Here is a 22,682-nt window from a genome sequence, read left to right on the forward strand (position 1 = left end):
TAAGAGCGTTGCCTGCAGGTCAAGGGAGGTGATCCTGCCCCTCTGCCCAGTGTTGGTGAGGCCACACCTGGAGTGTGTGTCCAGTTCTGGGCTCCCCAGGGCATGTGACACATGGAGCTCCATCAGAGAGCGAGAAAGTTGATTTACGGTCTGGAGCATCTCTCTTATGAGGACAGGCTGAGGGAGCTGGGCCTGTTCAGCCTCGAGAAAAGGTTTTCCAGACAGGTGGTGGAGTCTCCCTCGTTTATATTCAAGGACTGTTTGGGTGCAATCCTGTGCCATGTGCTCTGGGATGGCCCTCCTTGAGCAGGGGGTTGGACCAGATGACCCACCGAGGTCCCTTCTAACCTGAACCATTCGGTGCTGAGCTATGACATGGATTGGGAAATCTGGCAGGCAGGCATGGAGCATGGAAACCTCAAGTTGGCAGTGACATACAGGACTCCTGAGCTCCACACAGTGCTCCAGGGAATGACAAGGACAATGCCTCTTTTCAGTGTAGATCAGGTACCCCGCAGGGACAGACAGGTGATGCTGCAGCCTGAAGGGAGGAACAAAAAAAAGAGAAGGAGGTGTCTGAGAGAGACATGAGACTGTGTTGTGAGTTATGTGATTTTTCCTCAGAAAGTCAGCTAATGGCTTGTGATGGGGTTTGGGTGTTTTGTACTATTCCAAGTATACTCCCAGGCCAGTAGTTGTGCTGTTGTAATGATTTGTGAAATAAACACATATTGTCAGTGTTTGCAAGTGAACCCAAACGCTGATGTGATAATTGCAGTTATTGGAATAATCTTTTCCTATGTTCAAATTAAAGAATGAAATAAAAATTCTGTTCAAGATAAAGAATGAAATGGCTAGCAGTAAGAAGACCACAGGGCTACTAGATCTAACTGTGCACATGAAGAAAGGATGCTGATGGATGTAGAGAACATTGTGATTCCACATCCAGCAGTGATGGTCGTTGATAGTATTTATTTTAGTAATCAACAGGAATTCCTGTGATAAGCTTTCCCCACTCCTTTTTGTTCTTTTATTTGTTTGTGGGGTTTTTGTGGGTTTCTTTTTTTTTTTTTTTTAGGTATTAAATGTTGTTCAGATATTGAATGGGTGAATACCACCTGGATTTTCCCAAAGGCCTCTTTCCAAAGAAGAGGCTAATTCTTGACTCTGTGCAAGTCACAGTGCAGCTTCCAATAAGGAGCGTGGGGTAGTGCTGACTGTGGTTGTGGCATTTCACGTGATTGAGGCAAATGTCAATTGGGAGTTTGCCTGGAATGACCTCTTTATTTCTTGGAGGTTTTGTGGTGGGTGTTGCTGGCAGTGATTTGCAGTCTGGGCTGACCTATCCTGGAGCAGATGAGGTAGAAGCTAAAACTGCTCCCATTCCTTGCCAATTCCCTGAAACACGGAGCCTTCCTGGAGCAGTGAAAGGAAGCGGAGCGGAGAGTACTGCTCTTGCCAGAGGCAAGGCCTGGAAGCAAAGTGGCTTTGGCGTGTCCTTGTAGAAGCTTTTCTGTGTGACAGTTTTCTGGGAATCAGAGGTGCTCCAGTCAACTGTCCCTTGCTTAGACTTTATTTTAGGAAGGTTATCTGATAAATTCTGATATTTCATTATGTTTGTCTTGTCCGAGTAGTAAAGCTGGGATGTAGAGGCTGCCTGATTTATCTATATCTGTATTCCTGGGATGTGTTGAATGGGGGGGAGACAGCCACACCTCCAGAGCCCTGAGGGAGAAGAGTGCCTGAGGCACTCCCAGAGCAGCACAGGCTGCTATTCTTAGCATCTGTCCTTCTTCTATCACTCTGGATATTTAAACTGAGTTTTAAATCTTCATTCCTTCAGATAAAAAGTGCTGTTCTCTTCTCTCAGCTCAGGAGTTCATGGGCCAGAAAACTGAAAGTAGGTAATTCCTGGGAACTACTCTGCAATCTGGCTTCTGAGTAATACCAGGTAACTGTAGTCACTTTAAACTCAGCTTGGGAGTGAAAGGGAAGGGTAGAAATTGAGGGCTGGGGAAAAATAGTACTGAGGTAATCCTGAAAGCAAGGCAGATTTTTTTCATAACATTTTTTTAGTTTGAAGGTAATGTGCAGAGGAAGAAGAGGATTATGTGTGAAATTGTTATGTTTCCCATGGCTGTGGTGTAAGAGATTGAAGGGAAACATTTTTATCACTCAGAAAAGCAGTTTCTGTAGCTAATCAGCTCTGCTTAGACCCCTTCACAAGATAACCTTTCCAAGAAAATAGTCCATCCAGGTGTCATTTTTTGACCCAGCTTTTTGCCAGCTCCTGTCAATCAGGCCACTCTGTAGGGATATTCCTTCTAGCAAATGTGAACAGATTTGAAGACATTCCTTATTTGGTGAGTTCCCCTCCTGTCATCTTCTAGAAATGGAAGCTTTGCCTTTGCTTTTGAATGTATAAAACAGGCAGGAACTGATGTGATTGCAAGTTTGATTTGGTTGTTTCCTTAACTAAATGTCTAAGGATTTGTTGTAATGGTGCATGTGGAGCCTGGGGTTTGTAAAACTCCAGAACTTTGGAGCAGAGGGTACTGAATGTGGAGGTGAAAAACGGGACATTGTGAGTTAGGGTTTGTAGCAGTGAGATGTGTCAGTGGTTAGATCTGCAGCTAAGGTCCCTCTGCAGGAGGGTGAAGCTGATTTTGTATCAGGAAACTAGAGGGAAAAACTAGCTGGGTTTTTTAGTCTTGGTTTGGTTTTTTTTTTTTTCTTAAGTGCTGTGTTTCTGGAAGTAAGTATTCCTGTGGTCTGATAGTGAGAATGAGAAGCTCCAAACATTCTGCAGGGAGTCTACGGCAGCATTCCAGTTAGCCCGGTTTTGCAATTCCATTGTTTAAGAGAACTTATTGCAGAGAAGTGGCTCTCTAGAGGACTTTGCATAGCCAGTGGCTTCTGTGCACTTCAGGCATACAAAACCGAAGTGGCCCCATTTAGGAAATCGAAGAAAGAGCTGTGTCTGGATGTTTGGGATGGGACCCTCAGCTTTACTTATGATGTCTGTATAGTAGGTGTAGCTAAGCTATTTATTTAGGCTTCTTTTGTAATAAGTGGTGATAGGAAGGGAAGGCAGGCAATTAGCAGAGTGTTTGTGGTCAGTTGTATATGCTGCCCTAGAATCGATCAATTGTTCATTAGAGCGTCTGATTGTCTCCATTACTGGTGAGAGCCAAAGGTGGCAGTCGCAGAGGGGATTATCTGATTAACTTTGGACATCAACATCTGTCTGTCAAAATGAGCTTTATGTATCCAGCTGGAGGAAATCAATTTCAGCCTGTGCTTAGAGGACAGGGCCTTCTCAGCAAGGTGATGCGGTGAGGGAGGCTGCCTGTGCTTCACAAAACAGAGCTCTGTGTTGAGGGGAAAGATTGTCCTGAAGACAGTAGTGGCTTAGAGGGAGTCTTAGCTTATGGAGCTGGCAGGATTGAAGTGCACCTCTAAATTCTTTCAAGTCTCTACTTTTCAGATTCTCTTTAAAAAAAAAGTAATGTAATAGCATTCTCCTGTTTGGAGAGTCAATATAATTTGTTTGTACGTGATCCATCTTTAAATGTCAGGTATTTTGCAATTTGCCAAGGAGTTGCCGTATGCTATTGTAAAGCTGGGCTCTGAGATCTCAAATTTTGATTCTTTCTCTTAAGCCTAAGTGGAATACGGCAGTATGTGACAAACCAACAAATCTAAGTGGCTCTAAGTAGTTTTTAGGGAAAGGGAGAGTCTCCAGATTTCACCTATAGTAGCTGCCACAGGTACTGTTTCTTTCAAAGCAAAGTGTCTAAGCCAAAGACACAAAGGCCCTGGCTTCTTGAGAAGGGGCTGCCTTAAATGCTGGGCTCACATTTTCAGAAGCAGATTTTTGACAGGCCAGTGCTTTTCTTTAGGTAGTCCTGCTGACTGTCAGACTCCTCAGTGTTCTACTGCTCCTGCAGGGCCATGGTGTGCTGGGACACTGCCTCCTTTTGAAAAGGTTTTGGCTGTTCAGGTAGTCCCGTATCACTAGCACTTGTGGGAGCAGGAGATGCCGTGTAGGATTCGTTTTCTAAGTGGACTTTTTGTTGGTGGTGTTCTTCTGAGGTGATGCTATACTGTAAGGACAGGCTGAAAGACTGAGGTTGAGTAAGTACCCTCTAAAGCTGGAGGAGAGGAGCAGAAATGGCTTTTACAGCTGTGGCTAAAGTAACTTTGTGATGTAGATGTGGCAGAGGTGTGCTCCTGCTGCTGAGAGGGAGGGAGAATGATGGCTTCTCAAGCTTTTCACTTTCCAGCACCTGTTGCCAGTTTTTGTGTCTGGGGAACTCCAGCTCCTCAGTTTAATTCACTCCTTGAGAGTGGGCGGGGTGGGACAGCTGGAATGGAGAGCCTTTTGGTTCCTGGAGTAGCACTCGGAGGCAAAATCCTCGCAAATGCCAAGTGCTCCAAAGATGAAGAAACCCCAGTCTTGTCTAAAATAGCTACTAGAGGTCTTGAGACCAAAGCAGTAACATCTACAATGGAGTTTGAGGGCACTACTATAAGAGACATCTAGTAACATGAGCACCCTGGTGGTACAGCCTGCTACAGGGCCTAATTAGGGTCTTATTAATGCTTTCTTTCATCACTGCCTTCCAGCCTTCAGATGGTGATTAGACCTATTTATAGGGGCAGAGTTCCTTAATATTCAGCACAGTGTACTTCTTGCCAATCAAATCAGTAGCATCTGCATCTTTGATTGCTGCTTAATAACACTGTAGAAGATGGTTAATTAAAAAATATAAATAGACTTTTCATCCTCTTAACTTACTGAAGTGCTTCTCTCCTGCCCCCACCTTGCTTCCCCAAAAAAAACGTAAAGTTGGATTAGCACAGGGACTGTGGTGAACCTCTTATCTCACTTCTGGAAATGTATCCTTCTCTCCTATCCAGGATAGTTATCTCTTGTGTGCTCTGCTGGAGGACTAAATTTCATCCCCTCCTGCAAATGTCAACACAGGGCAGAATGATTTTTTCCTGCAAAATAATAGGACTTGTATGTAGACTCTTATGCTGCATTTGAGCGATTACTAGCTTTTGTTTCAGTGTCTACATCTGTGTATGTGCACACACTGCCTTATCCTGCCCCTGAACAGGAGGAGCATGTGCAATGACATGTTTTGCTTTTCTAGCTTTTCAAGTCTCTTTTTAAAATACAGTTGTCTGTTTTTGCAGCTGGTAAACTCCTATGAGTGTGCTTTATCTTTGGAGGACAAGGTGATGTAATTATCTTTTTTTATTGTTCATATTTTTTCCTTGGAGGATTTAATTCTGGTATTCGTTGGGATAGCCTCTAGGCAAGCCTCCAGAACAATCAAGGCATGACTTGAATATGCCAGCAGATTTGACCGTGGGAAAATGTTTGTCCGGGTAAACATGGTAGAAAGTATTACATGTAAGAAATTACTCTCGGTGAAGAATTTGGGACGACTTCTCACCGTTAACCAAGTTATTGATGTGACTTTCCTCTGTCAGAGGAAACAGCACTTCCTGATAAGCTATGCCCAGAGCCTGTCTCGTCCATCTTTTCAGTGTGTTTAATCTTAACCTGTAGTTCATTTGTGGCTTGGTCTGTTCCCACTGTGGAACCATACTGGTGGTAGTTGGGTAGTGGTATGTGGTGAGGGATGTGCAGACCTGTGTTTTATTGCATATTGCTGATCTCTATGTCTTCACAGGTGGCTACAAGGCATTGATCTTTTATTAGGATCCTACAAAAGAGAGACATAGGGTTAGAGACAGCCTGCCACTTCTTTTTGGAGATGTTACTGCCTGTGGGAATTAAAGGCCTCTAGTTCTTGCTGCCTTTCCAGTGCAGTGACAGAAGCAGCAGCACAGTAATTGCTAAAGCAGCCCTTGTAGCTTTGAAGTATACACACTGATTTTTTTCAAAGTATTTAATCCCTCTTCTCCCCTGAGCCTGCTCTTTTTAGTTTCTTGAAACATGTTAAGGAAGCAGGTATTGTTGATGGCTTGCCTTATTCTCCCTTTATTTTCACAGCAAAGTACACATCTGGTAAGTGCTTGTATATAGCTTTACATTTTGCCTGTGTTGAGGGCAGCCAGGCTATTTTCTTAATATTGCCTTTGTTTATGTTCCTTTGAAAAACTAAGATATTTTAAGGTTGTGGGGTTGTTTTCTTTTAGATAATTATCCCAGTGGTCAGTCCTCCACAGAGCAGTATTTTCTAAGGAACTTAGGAAAGGTTGCTTCTTTTACAAACTCTGTTTGCTCTGTAACAAGTTCTTTTGAGCTTGCCTTAACGTAAGAAGTTTTATTCTTATGGAGAGAGGTGAGCAAAGCAGGTGGAGTATTTCTCTGCCTATCCAGAGCAGTGAATTGTATACTTCCTTTTCCAGGTGCAGAGCTTCACATATCCCTGAGTATTAGACTTGGCTGTGGTGAGTGAACAGTAAGCCCAGTTCTTGGTTCCAAATGCCTGAAAACCCTGGAGTGCTCAGCCTGTATTTGGCCTGGTTTAAGTCTTTTGGAAAGGCAAGACAGTCTGGTGGAGACTGATTCTGTTTCCCACTCTTGCTGTTTCTCTCAGCTTTTGCCAGTATGAGTGTTGGAACTGAGAGGGAGAGAACAGCTTTGAGTGCAGAGGGACAGCCACCAGCCCTGAGGAGCTTTGGAGCAGCTTGCCGGAGGTGAAAGGCACAGACAGCTTAAGGCAGAAGTGCAAATCTGAGCAGTCAGTAGCTTTAGTCAGAACTTCCAAATCAGGACATAGCACTTGGAAGCAGGTGGTGCAGTGAGAAAACAACCTTTTTCTCTTTGTTTTCACTTTAATAAGGTAAATGAGGTTATTATATAACATCAGAGCTTATTTGTCTTGATCATGAAAGTTGACATAGAAAAAATAATTGAATAAAGAATGGCTGGAGCCCCCAGATGCTGCAGCTCTTTTCCAGAGCCTCTTTGATTACAAAAAAATAAAAGCTCTATATTGCTGTTTCTTCTGCTTTGTGCGACCCGTTGGTGGTCACACCACTAATGATTACATCTCTTGGGTGATCTGACATCTGTTTTTATGACTCATACTTGCTTTGGGCATGTGTGTCCATTTCTCACTGTAGCATCAGAGTATTTCATATCAGCTGTCATAATTCCAGCATGCTGTACTTCCTGCTGAAACACACCAGCTCCCTTTGTAAGATTCTGGAGTGATGCTGGAACCAGTTTGTGGCTTTGCTAAAAGTCCCTTCCATGTGTAAGGTATAAGCAGTTTATTTGCACCTTTGCTGTTTATGTTACATGAAGGCTTGGCACCCATTGGGTAGGGTAGAAGAGTTGACATATTTTCACATGCAGCACTCACTTTTTTTTTTAATGTACTAATTCTGATAGTGGAGCATGGCAAGAAAATGTGCTGCTTCCTTCTCAATGCACTGGAGTTTGAGATAAAGGAAGAGTCAGTCTTACTAAGTGACATTCAGTCTTTGCTTTCCTTCCTGGCTTCTGCTGGGAATATTTTGAATTTTCTCTGTTGAAATATTCGTTGTTCCTACAGTCCCTCTCTGTTATGTGAAGCAATTCTCCTTTTATTCTAAGCATGTGGTGAGGCCCTTACTCAAATTGATTGTAAAACTGGCTTATTTCTCCAATTACTTTGGTCCTAAGAGGTAACAAATAGCAGCTGTAGCATAGAATTTTGCCCAAGTCTAGTCATTTAGTTGTTGCTGTTTTCCCTCCTCCTTGCTGTAGATCTCGAACTTGTTCTCTTGCACAGAAGGAATTATCTCTTGTATCTGTGTCTGGCAGCAGTTTCCAGAGTCTGCCGTATTTCTCCACTGTGGTTTTCTTAGGAAAGGTGAGAATCTGAAGCTCGTTTGAGCATCTTCATTGAGAACCTCTGAAGGTGAAGTTTACTGACAGACAAACTGTGACAGTGTGAGCAGGAGCATCCAGGGATTTTCCTGCTTTGCCCAGTCCTGGGTGCTCCTCTCTTTGCAGGGCAGCAGTGGGACCTGAAGAACAGTCTGTAGCTTCTGACTGCAGGGAAAGAAATGGTTTGGGGGAAGCTAGAGGAGTGCTGCTCCCGAGTGGGAAAATCTGTCAGTCAGCAGCTGAACTGAGCTTGGTTTTAGAAAGGTCACTAGGAGAATTAGGATTGGTGAGAGATCTGAGAGATCATATTGGGGCTGTATAGTCTCGTTTGGTCTCAAGAGGTGAAAAGCTTGGCTTACTCAGGATTACCTTTACACAGGTTTTGATAGTGAGGCAAGTTTCAGAAGTTTCCTTCTTGCCCCTGCTTCCTACTATGCTTCATGACTGGACAATTACAGCTGTTTATCTGGCTGCGGTAAATTGGGTCATTGAACTGATTTGAGTTAAAAATAGGCATCTCAAACATCAGCAGCACTGATGCAACAGCAGAGTTGTGGCCAGTGGCAGGGAGGATCATAAATTCTTTTTGCTGCTGGGGCCAGAGTAACTCACAGCCGTGTCCTTGCTGTGTTATCTGCTCGCTTTATTCCGTGGTGACAGTCACATAGTAGATTTGAAAGGAAAAGGATTGAAGCTTGATTGTGGTCAGCAGATCAAAAACTGCTGTCTCAAAATTAGCTGTACTCCTCTCAGATTAACTTGTATGTTTTACAGCTCTAAATAATAATTTCCTGTCTGCTGAGTAGGCCCAGTCAAGAAGACTAATCAGTGTGCAAACATTGCCGCTAAAGAGTTCAGATGCAGAGTCTGGCTGCCAGTGATGCATGAAATGAAATAGGTCTAGGCTTCCTAGACAGGCAGCAGAGCCAGCTCTCTAATGGCTGGGCTTGATCTTGCAAATTTGTTAGCTGTGGAAAGGCTTCTACATCGCATATGATACATTTCTAAACACACCCACCAAAAAAAAACCCCAAAACAACCCAGTAAACCCCCCATCCCAAAAAGAATACCCTTAAATAACAGCCACATCACATTTACAGAAAGCTTTTTCTACCCTACTGTACTTTTTCTACCCTTCATCTTGAAGGACAAATTTGGAGAGGATGGATGGTGTTTCTTAAATGTACAGAAATGGCTGTGGGCAAGTCTAATCTGTTATCTCTTCATTTTATGAAGCAAGATAGGGAATTGAAAGAATATGTGAAGACCCCTCTAATTTTCACATATTAAACTGTTGGTTTATGTTGTGACTATCTCTTTAGGCTCCTGTCTTGTGAATTTCTCCAGTGTGGGCTGTGTTTCTATGTTATTCTCAGCCTGTGCTGCCATAGAGCCAGGAATGCAGGTTGCACGCAGCAGTGCTCTCTGGACTAGCTCCTGCAGACTTCCAAGTACCACAGAGGGAATGTGGTGCATCCTGAGATATCCCTGTCTGTTTCTGATACCTTGTTTTTTGATCCTCCTTTGTTTTGCTTCTCCTGAACTTACTGAATATTTTCTTATACAGAGGTACAGAGCTCTGTGTGATATGAGCACCTGTAAACTGTGTGTTTTTTACAGCCTGAATGGGAAGAGACACAGAGGAAACAACTTTGAAGGGAGTTATATAGACCTAGCAGTAGAGTTTGGGTTAGAAAACTTTATGGATACTCTACTCTGTTCGTTCTTCAGAATGTCCTAACAGTAATGTATTTGTGAGTTTGCAATTTCTAATGTGCTCAGAGAAATGGATTTTTTTTGTCTTTATATTCTTCCATGTCCCAGGAACTTTTTTGTTATTTTTGTAAGTAAAGACATGAGAGACAGACTTTTTGGGAATTACTGAGGGAGAGGTGAGCAAGGCTCAGGATGGAAACATGAGTGATGGGTGATCGTCTCCTGGCTGAGCTATAGAGCAGTGGTACTGGCCCAGCTGTATCCAAAAGTGTGCATACTGCTCTCATGTGTGTGTTGCACACAACTGAAACATTTCAGTGACTGGTTAGGCTTGAGATGTGAAAGGATTCTAAAATAAGGAGGCTTCTTTCAAGATAGTTACTAAGGAACAATCCAGTCACCAGAAGCAATAAACAGCTCCTGGGAGTCTCAGAATGGAAGAACTCTCATTAACCTACTTGGAGCAAGGGGGCATGTGCACATGCATGCCTTGTAATTTCATGGCTTCTGTTCTTAGAAGGGACTGACGGTGTGTTTCTTGGACCAGAAGTGTAAGATGAAATGCTGCCTTTTGCTAATAGGGTTGGATGACCTGAAATATATCTGCACACATGGAATGTGAGGAAAGGGAGGAGGGGACAGGGTGATTTCTGATGAGTCTTGTTGCCACTCTGAACTGACCTTGCTTCTAACTCTGGTCTTTGTTTTCAGCACAGTACTGAGCAGAGATTTGTTAAGTAGCATGCTAAAATGAAATGAAGGTTTCCAAAAACATTCAGATAAGCGAGAGATTCCCACCTCACTGTAGCTGCCTTGAATTTATTAAAAATCCAATATGTCAGCCTTACTACTTGTGCCTTTCTCCTCAGCTCACCAATTCTGTTGCAAATGCTTTCCTAAAGTAATTAGTGGAGCAGAAAGTAGAAGTCCCTGAATAACTGCTGTGATAAAATGGCAGTTTGTTATTGTAATGACCTATTTGTTCTTTCCTTTAGGTACAATGGCCGCAGTAGCCCAGAAGCACTTTTTGGAAGGGCAGACATATTCAGTGCCCCTGATCCAGCCGGACCTACGCAGGGAGGAGGCTGTGCAGCAGGTGGCAGATGCACTTCAGTATCTGCAAAAGGTGTCGGGTGATATCTTCAACAGGTAAAGTGCTCTCCTGAGGGGTTGGGTGCTCAGCATTCAGCATTACAAAACACAGTGCTGTGATTAGGTTGCAGCAGTGAAAGGGCATTGTGTTGGTAAGCAATGGAAGTTCAGAGAAGGGATGAAAAAGGACCAGATGCACTTCAATGTAAGTTTATTAGATTCGAGTCTGTCAAAGTTAAGCATAATGAAATGGCTGCAGTTAGCCAGAGATTGTTGGTTATTAATTTTTTATTCAGTGGCAGACTTCCACAAATTGCATTACTGCTTCTGCTGCACTTATCCTTTATTCCTTCTTGCTCATGTATTAGAGGGGAGGCTTTGTTATTTAGAGTATCTTGAAGATATGTCTTTTTGAGTCATTGTGCTTGAAGCAGCAAAGTAGAAAATGTCTCTTTGTTCTGATCTTGCAACATACAAACTGTTCTTTTTGGGCTTCTGGTGTTTTGCACTTCCCTTTTGGTTGGAAGGGCTGAGTGCATGAGACTGGGTTTCTTGCCACAGTATCATAATCCATCTAAGCCCATCTCTTCAAGGTTTTGGTCCAGACTTGGCATCTGTTGCATATGATCATGTTTAGGATTGGATCCATAAGACTGCCTATGTAGCAGATCAGAGAGATTCTTGTGTTTGCTTGCAAATGATGGTAGCTAACGTGATGCCTTTTTCCATCCAGTGCCATCTTTGACATCTCAGTTCTCTGAGATGGTGTGTAGTATCATTGGGAAGGAAACAGATCAGCATTTATCTTCTCATAGCCTAATTAGTAAAAGCAAATGCTTTGGTTTCAGGAGGTCCCATGACTATCCAGTTTAATTTATTACGGTGTGAGCAGGGTCATGACATTCTGTCTTTTTTTGAGTTTTGGAGGTTTTTTTTAAGGGTAGATTGAAGTTCTTTGGTTTCTGATAGTGCTACTTTGAAGGGCAGCCTTTGGGTGAAGAGCAGTCACCAAGGCTGAGCTCAGGTTATTGAGGGAAATAAAGGCTTTCCACTGGAATAGTTCTTTGTTTGGGCAAGAGCTGTGTGTGGGCTGGATTAGGTTGAAGACAAGGTCTCCTTCATTTGTGCTCTTCAAAGTAGGGGAACACGTCATGATCTAAGGCTGGGAGAAGGCTTTCTAGAGCTGCCGTAAACATGTGGAAAGCACCTCTCAAACTTGGGCCTGGTTGGCAGGTTGGCCTGTCTCTCTCTGTGGGGCAAATAAAGCTCTTGGTAATACAGGAGTTGCTCTTTCTCTGTCTCTATTTTTCCCTATTTTTCCTCTCCTCACTGCTGTCTAACACAGTACCCTGTAATTTCCCTAGGGAGACAAGCCTGCTGCTTTGTATGCAAGTCACTCCCGAGTACTGAACAGTGACTGTGATGCTGTTCCCTCACTCTTCGGTGCACTCATGACTTTTAATTACCAATTTTCTCCAACAACAGAGGAGGCTTCATTGGCTTCTTTGTTTGCTTTGCCATTCCGCTGAGGTCTTGGCTCTCTGATATAATTAATAGCAATTTAGTAATTATGCAGGCATCTGATGAGAAGTTCCATGACCTTGGTTGTTCCATGTCAATCAAGGGGCAAAGCTCTCAAGGTGAGAACTTTGCCACTTAGTGAAGAGTGACCTTTTATCTTCCCTTGCCTGAGATAAGGCAGCTCTGTCTTCCATTTCCAGGAAGGAGCTGCCTTATCTGGGGAAGCTGACTGTTCTGATCTGCAAAATAGCAGCTTGCAGTGTTGATGGAGAGGAAACTTGTTCACTGTGGGAGACTTGGCTGAGTGTGTCAAACTCATTACTTCAGTACTACAAAGATGCAGATGTTCTGAGGTTGTTTTGTGGGAACAGTTGGATTGGTACAGTGCTTTTGAGAGTGGCAAGCCAATCTGCTTTGTTGAAGGTGGAGTGAAAGTGTCTCTTACTTTCTATGAAAAAAGGAATATTTCCATTGTTTCCATTTTAGCTAATCAAAGTTTCTGCTCAGAGTTGTTGCTGACATGACAATTGAGTATGAATTCTTAAAATGAATGTGTCAAGATGACACAAGAAAGATACCTTTCCATTTAGGGAGTTTGAAGAAAATACAAGGAGCTTTCCTCCTCTTCCCCCCTTTTTGGGCAATTTGGGAAATAATCCATGTGACAAGGCTCTGCCAGCCTCTCTTCTTTCCAATCATTCTCAAAGAAGCTTACTTGTTATTAACTGTGGCAAGATACTTGGTGAATGAGACACTGGAGAGTTCATTAGTTCATAGACAATCAAGGGATGTGCAGGTGCAAAACCACAGGTAAGCTACGGCTGAGACCCAGAGCATCCCCACTTGGCCCAGCCTTGGAGAGCAGGCCTGGACTGCAATCAGGAATCACTTCGAGCAGGATACATCAGCTCAGCATCCCTCTCCATCATATTCCTAACCCTCAGGGGCAGAGACCCACCTGACTTTTTCCTGACTTTTCCCAGCTCTTGGCTGCTGGGCAATACAGGTTGATGTCTTAGGCCAGTGCTGTCCAGCAGTGCCTTCCTCTGAGGAAGTCCTCTCCTCTTGGTGCTGATATCAGTGCTGTGAGGAGATCAAGAGGCTTCATGTCCTTCTCAAATTTATGCTTTGAAGTAATGGAAGTTTTAAGCTTGTGTTAACTGAATCCAAGTAATTAATCTGTTGTGGAAGCTGCAGTAAAGATCAGATTCCCTGCCTGTAGTTACTGAGATATTAATACATACCATTACTTAACATAGCCAATCTGACATAATACCTATTTGAATTTAACTCCTGGACTTTCAAGGAGGGTTTTTAATACAGATCACAGGAGGTGGGATGACCAGTTTAAACACTCAGTTAACAGTAGTTTTTCATCTATTTGTTTTCTCATTACCGGTATTTTCTGGGTGGGAGCTTGTGTTGGAATCATGTGCTTTGGAATATTTTACAAGAATGTTGTTGTGATAAGTACTTGAAATAGGTGATGGGTTTAGGTTTCCTGATATGCCCCCCTAGTTAGGTAGGCTTGTCCTTTGGGATTTCTCAGTTTCTGAGGAGTTTGTGTTGGCAGGAAATGTTAATAATCTCTAATATTGTCAGTTTGCTATTCGAAGCATTCACTTTTTAGTAATAGATGTGTGGAAAATTGCTTTTGCAAGTTATCTCATGGAGTGTTACAGCAGTAGAAAGAAATCAAATACTTGGGATTGGAATGTTGTTATCAAGGTCCTGGTTTCTTTTGCTTGTGATCCAACCCCAAATTGTCCAGTGTACAAAATTTCTCATCCTTGTACTTCTTTTTTTCAGTTTATAGTAGAATTTCTGGTTGTTATTTTTGAAGATCTTTTTTCAGTGTCTTTTGCTTGTCTGGAATAATATTTTGCTAAACCAGTGTATCCTGTTTCCTCCCCAGTTGGATTCAAACTGATTTCATATTACATATTTGAAAAGGTCTTTAATATTAAGCAAAAGTTTAACTGAGAACCATAGCTGGAAAACAAAAGCACTGTGGAAATGCTGTTAGGGGTGGTGAAGAAATCTGGTGAGGCTGTGATAAGGAAGGTAAGGAGTAGCTGGCTGGGCAGCAGAGCCTTAAGGGATGTTTAGGACAGGAGCAGAGCTGAGATGTGAGTCGTTCTGAAATTGAAAATAGGAACAAAATCGTAATCATGAGGTGCATTTGGGTGTTTTATAGCCCTCCTTGTTTTAAACTTATTACTGTGATTAGTCATGATGATCGGTAATGGAAGTGGGGGACTGAATACATCAGTGTAAATGTATTGTATTTAGGAGGCCTGTGGAATGGAAACTTGCCAAGAAGGGTCTTGCTGCAAGCTGTACTGTGCTGTTTGTTGTGCAGTGGGGCTCTGGAATGCAGCTTGGAGCTTGGACACTGCATGGTGTTGGTTCCTCTGCTGGCTGCAAGGGTTGGATCTTTCTAGGAGGAGAGCTGTCCACTGTGATGGCTCACCATGCAGGTGAGTTTACACCAAGAGACGCACTGTAGCACAGGGAACCAATTTTTCTCCAGTTAATTTGAGAGTGTTATGACTCTTGTTTAACAACAAAGTGCCTCGTGGCACTTTGAAGTTATCCCAGGGGTCATCTGAAAGAGGATGCTAGGTCTAGTTTAGTTTCAGATACCTCTCATGAGAGGCTGTGGGAGCAGTCATTTGCTGCCAGGAAGATTAAGCAGAAGCAGTGAGGTAAAGAGTGAGTGGAGTGTCCTGCAGACATGAGGACATGGAGTACGGGGAAGACATTTTGCCTGCAGATAGTTGTTATTCTTGTAGATGTATGTCCAAGTAATGTGGATTTATTTTCCTTTTAAGTGTAGCGCACCCTTTGGAAGGCACCATTCATGTGCCCTAATCCTCTGGAAGCTAACTTTGACAGCTTGTAAAGATGTAGCTTTGTCTTAGGTTACAATGTAAGATGTAACCAAAAGTATGTATTCTATCACCATCTGTTAAAAGCAGGTGGGGCAGGGTTCTTTATCTCTTCCGTGGCACATCCCTGATAACTCCCTCTGGGAGATGTCTCCTATTAATGGGCCTCATAAAATTACATCATCCCTTTGTGAGGTGCTCCACCCAAGGCGAGGAACCAACCTGGATATAATCTGAGGTTTGGAACACCGCAGTCAGCCCTTACCTACTGGATTCCCAGAGGACAAGAGCTACATAGTCACCACTGGACCTTCAGAGGAGACCAGACCCTTCTACAGGATCACTGCTTCAGCAGAACCGTGTCTCTCACCTCAAGAGGAGTGCAGCAACCACTTAATCAGACTGCTACCACCACCCTGCCTGGCAGGGTGTCGGGTCGTATCCTGACTCTGTCAGGTTAGGCCAGTGTTTCCATAGTATTGCCTTGTTACACACACTAGTAAAGAACTGTTATTCCTGTTTCTCATAAAATTGCCTGAAAGCCCCTTAATTTCAAAATTATAATAATTCGGAGGGAAGGGGATTACATTTTCCATTCCAAGGGAGGCTCCTGCCTTCCTTAACAGACACCTGTCTTTCAAACCAAGACAAGCTTCAGAGGTTCCCAGACTGTAGGAAGAAGACTTTAGGAGGTGACTCGAGGTTGTGATCAGCATGCTTGGAAGGCTGGGGGCAGCTGGCACTAACAGGCATCCTACACCCTTAAGAAGAGGCAAAGGGGGAATGACTGTTCTGCAAGAGACTAGGTTGCAACTCTTTCTGGATGCTGCCAAAATCCTTAGGCTTAAGATCTTCTGGGACCTGATCTGATCTGTGCAAAATTGCAGGAGATGTATTCTCCTACTCCTGGAGTTGGTCTCAAAGCTGCTAAGTAAAAGGAGGCACACAACAATTTCAGACTTTAAGGAGCTCTTGAGAAGGTTCTTTCTACTCTTACAGTGGTAGTGGAATATCTTGTGGAAATATGAAACAGTTTGATCAAAACAGACGGCATGTGTAGTAGGAAAGGCAAACAGTAAGGAGAAACTAAGGTAATTTCAGTGCATATTAACTGTTGATTTATTTTAGCTTGTGCTTTTTTTTAACCCTGAGGGGGAAGTCTCTTGTTTGTGCTCTGTTCCTTGTTGGAGAAAATTCAATATTGAATAGCAGCCTTCAGGTTCCTGTGAGCTAATTTTGTCCAGCAATAAGTCTCTGTTAATTAAAAGGGTTTTGGCAAAGATCTTATGAACTTCCCCATCCAGAGAGTTGTTCCTTTGCCCCGTGGTCCCTGAGCACAGGTGGCTGTGGCTCTCTGGAAATAGGCAAGGAGAGGCAGATCATAGCAACAAATCAGTGTGTGCCTCACAGCAGAAGTGTTCCCTTATTTCTTAGCCCACAGTTTTGGCAATATTGTCAGATTCTCCCACTATTTGTGACACAACTGCCATGTTATTCTTTTATTACACAAAGTGATAGCTCTACCTTCCCAACCAGCTTCAGACACTGGAGATTCACACGTGTTGGAGTAATTTTCTGTTCCCGTGGATGACTTTTGTGTACTCAGTCAGCCCTGGAGGGAGAGATTCAAACAAATCATTTTGTTTTACAGGCATGACTTCCATTAGGGATTCAGCATGGAGAAAACTGTCTAGAAAATAACACTGAGTGGCTTGAAATGTGTATTACAGGCTGTCTCCTATGGAAGTGGGAAGTGTGCACACCGAGGGGAGAGTTGGGGGAGGAGCACCAGCGCCAAAGGTCTGTTCTTCACACTTGACTGGTGGATTAAATTCCCTTTCCATGGTGCTTCTTTCTGACTTGCTGTGGTGCTGTTGCTGGGTTTTGCAAATGGGGAAGGTTATAAGGGTTTAGATATAAATGCAACTGACAGTTGAGTCAGAGCAGTGCTTTTGGAGACAGTAGACTCATTTGTAGATGCTAAGGAAGGAGTTTCTGGTTTTATTCCATCTAAATCCTCCAAAACCTAAATTACCCACCTGGGGTTTCTCTTTAACACACTCTGCCATCCAAATTTTTTATCCCAGGCTCCAGAAACTTTCATCCCCTTCTCTAAATCCTCCAGACATACATTTTATTGAAGGAATTCACCATGCTGTGCCATTAATAATTTTATCCCCTCCTTTCCCTGGCACAGCATGGTGAATTGAATTCCTTTCTTAATTTATCTAAGAATATGATCCTTATTCTGGATTAATGTGCATTATAAAACCGGGTATTTGCATTTTAATATACTTCTAGGACTCTTGTTTTGGATCAACCAGCAAAGCTGAATCTGAAAACATGCTTGATGCCTAAGAGGCATAACAAGAAATTCCTTTTAGAAGAGGAGGTAAAGCTGTTGCACTTCTGCTCTGTGGTAGTGCAGTAGGAATAGCTTTTCTGATTATCTATGACATATATATAACAGTCCTATATACATATATATACATATATGTATACACACACACACATATATAACATTCCAATAGCTCAGTACCAAGAAGCAAGGAAGTTCATGGTCTCCACAGTGCAGTTCTCTCTGTTGCTTTGTCCCAGTAACTGGGTAGTTTGATTTTGCTTCAACAATACTTTTGAAAGTGACATCCTGGATTTTGTTAATTCCAGAATGAGCTCAGACTCCATGTGGTTTTCTTTCCTTTTGAGGAAGGGAGGGTGAGAAACTCACAACTGAGCACCTGGCAGGGTTTTCTTTCTTTTTTCTAGCACATGGGCGATTTAGGGGATGGGGAACAACCAACCACACAGCCAAAATCGTGCCCTTCATTACACTTCATGCTTACTTTTAGCTGGGATGAGGGGTTTAGCTGCTGTTAAAGCATTGATCATGAGAACTTTTCCTGTGTATGTCACAGGGAAAGTGGTTAAGCTATTAAAGTGTGTGAATTTACAGGTCTGGCAGTTTTGGGGTGGGGAAGGAAGTTTAGAAGGTACACTGTACGAATTTGTTCTAGTGTTACTGTAAAGATAGTCTTTCCAACAATGACTATTTGTGAGTTAGTGCATGGGAAAGGTAATTTCTAAAATGACAATGGGAAAAATGAAATCATGTGTCTAGACCAGTTCTAAAGGTGTCTGATCACTGACATGCCTTACACTGTTTCATTGAAATGACAGAGCAGCTGTCCGTGCAAGCAGAGAGGTATCTGCTTTTTGATGCTGTTAGGAACATCTCTGCTCGTGGCCCAAAGTTTTCAGGGGAAAAGTAACTAGAAATTCCTCAAGAAAGTAAGAAAGTGCTGTAATCACTCAGGAAAGGTGTTAGATGAATAAGGTATCATAAAGAGTTGTTCTAATTTGTTGAAGAAGCACACTCAAATTAGCTTGTTGGTGGGCATATCATAGGAGGTGCCTTCTGAGATTTGAGCGACTGCAATTGATTGTAGGAAAATGAAGAAGTAGCACTAAACAACCTCTGTTTCTGAAGAGTAAGTATTATGAAATAAAAAACTCCATTTGCAAAAAATATGTGAAGATATCTTTCCTTTAAGAGAAGAAGGCGTGTTTTGAAACAGAGGATCCATTAAGAGAAGTTCTCTCTGAAAGCAAGGGTGAGAAAGGGAAAAAAAGCTGCTAGCGAGGAGGGTTTGTAACTGCCAAAGGGCTGGTTAAGTGTTTTTGAGAAAGTGTATCTTAAGTGGTTGGACTTGTTTAATTGTAGCAAAATTTTGAATGAGTCTTGGGAATCCACGCTACTCCTCACAGGATGCTGAACAGGATCATTGCTGAGCAAAAGAAGTGAGTGCAAGGAAATAGAAGAAATTTCACTGAGATGTAAGCTGTTGAAAAGTACAGGGATCACTGCAACAAACGTGATAACCAGAAACATAGTACTGAGTGCAAAACAAAGTGACCTGGACACCCCAAGTCATGCTTCAAAGGCTGGTTTGGTCATTTACCAAGTATCTGATTACAACTTCAGCAGGTCAGCACAGTGAGGGAAGACCACAGAGGCAGATCCTTATTATGTGATGCAAGTCAGAAAGGAAGTAAGCGTTTTGAGAAGAGATGAAGTGTAGTTGTCTTTGAAACAGACATTTTATGGTAGCAAGTCCTTTTTCTTGGTTAGGCTTTCCTTCTCCTGAATATTCAAGTCCAATTTTGCAGGACAGCAGTTTTTATAGAGTAAGCACTAGCTTGTAAATGATAGCTTTTAGATATGCGTTATTAAAAAGTAGGGTTCAACTTGTGATCTGCTAGTAAAATTTCATGTGATTGCCATCAGCTGCTTGGAAGTGGAGAAAATTTCAAGTCAATGCAAAAACCTTTACTTGTAGACATGTGTTCTAAGTGTGGGTAAAGGCTACATTTTGGATTCCAAGAAAGAAGTGGTGAGAGAATGGTCAATGTTTTGTGTCAGTCCTTGCTGGCTGTAGTTTTTTCTGCAGAGCAGCAGTGGGATGGATTTGGTGATGGGAAGGCACTGAAAAAGGCAGATGAACTTGCACAGGTGGCCTTAAACTCAGCAAAATGGAAAATTAGGCAACTACTGAAAGGTATGTGCTAATTCCTGTGAATTAATGCACAATTGTTCAGGTTAATGAATTATGGACTGAAAATCGGATCTGCTGAGACTGTACTGTGAATTTCCCTAGGTTTTCTTTGTTCCAGGGGACAAATTATTCCACTCTTGGTTTCACAAGCAACCGAGATTTAATTAACACTTGGAAATTGCTTTGAGATCTTTGGGTGAAAAGCTATGAAGTTCTAAGGATATTTGATTAAATGCAAAGAAAAGCAGTACTTTTCTTGGAGCACGATGAGAGTGTGAACTCCTATCACCAGGAATCATTTTCTGCTCTGGAGGCAGGCATGTTTTGCTCAGTATTCTTATTCTTGATGACAATGGCTTATTTTGGTGAGATCAACAGACTAGGAGCAGTGTTTGTGCTGTGTGTTGTCATGGTGTAAAGGAGTGGGAGCTCAGCTTTCCTGATAGGTTCAGCCTTACATCAGGGCAGGACCTGCAGGGATGATCACTTAATTGTTTTTTGCTACACTTGTGTAACTGAGTACTCCTTACCTTGGTCAAGAAAACTGATTTAAAAGCATTTGGAAGGTATGGGGGAAAGCTAGGAATAAAGAGTAACTTCCTAACTGCCTGGCTGGGGGAGAGGAAGGCTCTGCAAATGGTCACTCCTCCCACATGATCATGGGGGTGTATTTTTGGTCAAGTGAGGCACAGGCTAAAAGGGCTGGGAGGGCCACTTGTCAGTACTCATTTCCTGCTGTTGCTACCTTCAGGTGAAGGTCAGGAGAAACAGCATTTCTGGCTGGTGGCTTATGAATTTCTCTTGCAGTCCCACCTGGGAGAGGGCACAGATCAGACATTTCAGTTGAGGCTGATCTGTCTCCTGTGACTACTGCTAGTAGGAAACTGGAGCGTAATGTCAATTAAGAGTGAGCTGTGTAACAGAAATAATGTCTATGTAGAATCAGACACAGTACCCTCAGTGATCCAGAGGAATCTCAGACCTTTTAAAGGTGTTAGCTCTCCCTGCTGCCTGATACAGTTCACCACAGGGTCACCTGGATGTTTCTCCACTGCTTGTGTTTCCTGTGACTCTGTAGTGATACACATTTTCTTTTCAATGGGGACGGGCAGGAGGATCTTTGGCTAGTCCGAGAATGGAGCTTTGATGTGAGAAGGAGAAACTAGTGTTTGTGTACACACAGTTGATTAATTTAAGGTTACAAGGCGCCAAAACACCTTCTCAAGCTATCTGCCAAATAAGATCTATTAATTCAAACAACATGGAAAAAAACCTTACTTTTGACAGTCTTGTAAAATTCTGTCCAAACAGGATTAGCCTTCCTTTAACAAGTGATTAAAAAAAAAGAAGATAAACAAAACTGAAAACACTTAAGGCTATTGCTACAAAAGATTGATCTTCAGTGGGTAAATACTTACGAGATTTTTGCGAGGATGAGTGGAGACTCTAAAGATAACAATCCAGTTACTATACTTTATTAGTAACTTTTCTAGTAAAAATACTTTTCTGTGTCATGGTTTAGCATAGTTTGGGTTTTTAGTTAAGGAGGGGCTCCATCAGCCACTGAAGTGATTCTTTGCAAAGAGCTGCTTACAGCTTCCTCTAGACCCAACAGAACCAATCAACTGGCTAGTGTGAATACTGGCAACTTTTTAAAGCCACTTAAGAAGCTTGACAGGCCTCTGTGATCCACATTTAAGAACGAACAAACCCCGGGAAAGCTCTCTCTTGCTTTCAGACAGGTAACTGGGGGCCCGCGGCGCGGCTTGGCTGAAGATCTCAGCCGCTTCTGCTCGCTGGATGTGCGGCGCAGCCCCCTCAGTGCCGGCCGGGAGACAGCCGCCCCGGAGCCCGCGGCCCTGCTCCGTGCAGGCCCTCGCCTTGTGCGGCCAAAAATTCATCTGAGGCTGCCCTGCCCGGCAAAGATCATGTGACCAACAGCGAGAAGCGAATTCCAGCTGCAAGGCCCGGGTGAGATTAACCCTTTTAGTACTGTAAGATGCTCCCAGAGATGGGTGAAGAGAACCTTTGCTTCTGAACAGCTCATCCTTAAAATGCTACCCCATTAGCTAAAGATTGGACCCTTGAAAGCCGTTGTGGGGAAAGCTGTAAGTCGAGGGAAGGGATTTTCACATGTGAGCAGAGAACCATCCCGGGTGGTTGTCTTGCTGTGACATTGAAGCCATGAGAGAACTGTTTCTTGTGGAGATGTCTCCATAGCATGAGCAAGAGAGACTCCTCTCCCTAAGTGAACTGAAAAAAGAGATTATTATAGAGGTGGTAAACTGACTAAAAAAATCTCAAGGGTTGTCTTTTTACGTTGTCGGTGGGAGAAGGGAGAAAGGTGGGGGGAAGAGAAGTGTTCTGAAGGTTTAGTCGGACTGTTTTTTTCTTTCTTTTAGGTGTGTTAATAAACTTCTTTATATTCTTTTTAAGTTTCGTGCCTGCTTTGCTTTCTCCTAATTCTTATCTCACAGAAGGAAAATAAGTAAGTAATGGATATTTTGAACCAAATCACTACAACTAGTTACAGTACTAGTATCAGTTACTACACCATAGCTCCTATGAGGAAAGGCTGAGAGAGTTGGGGTTGTTTAGCCTGGAGAAGACTCCGAGGAGACTTCATTGCAGCCTTTCAGTACCTAAAAGAGGCTTATAAGAAAGATGAAGACAAACTTCTTAGCAGGGCCTGTTGTGATAGGACAAGGAGTACTGGCTTTAAATTAAGAGGGTAGATTCAGACTAAATATAATGTAGACATGTTCTGTGATGAGGCTGGTAAAACACCAGAACAGATTGCTCTGAGTATTCAGGGTCAGGTTGGCTAAGGCTCTGACCAACTTGGATCATCTGAAGATGTCCCTGCTCACTGCAGGGGGTTGGACTAGATGGCTTTAAGGGTCCCTTCCAACCCACACTATTCTGTGATTCTATACTGACTGTCATCAGCTGCCTAGTATCTCAAGACTCTTCCTGTGGCTACTGCTTTGGGAAGCAATTCCACTGCCAATGGAGGACAAGGTCACTTGTGAAAGGTCACAAAAGGTC

The 22,682-nt window shown here is 42.9% G+C and overlaps 1 protein-coding gene across 6 annotated transcripts in view; it reads left to right on the forward strand.

The window, feature by feature from the left end:
* WASHC1 (WASH complex subunit 1) overlaps positions 1 to 22,682 on the forward strand; it is a 41,839-nt gene that overhangs the window by 1,660 nt on the left and 17,497 nt on the right. For 4 of the 6 annotated variants that reach the window (XM_010404070.4, XM_039570209.1, XM_039570211.1 and 1 more), the window contains exon 2: positions 10,573 to 10,726. In XM_010404070.4, coding sequence (XP_010402372.1) covers positions 10,578 to 10,726 — 149 coding nt within the window. In that variant the 5' untranslated portion in view covers positions 10,573 to 10,577. Of the gene's footprint in view, positions 1 to 1,870; positions 1,952 to 10,532; positions 10,727 to 22,682 lie in introns of those variants that run through there. The other 2 variants (XM_019288660.3, XM_019288659.1) reach the window with 2 other exon arrangements.

This window comes from Corvus cornix, chromosome 1A (assembly GCF_000738735.6).
Source record: "Corvus cornix cornix isolate S_Up_H32 chromosome 1A, ASM73873v5, whole genome shotgun sequence".
Classification (NCBI taxonomy): Eukaryota; Metazoa; Chordata; class Aves; order Passeriformes; family Corvidae; genus Corvus; species Corvus cornix.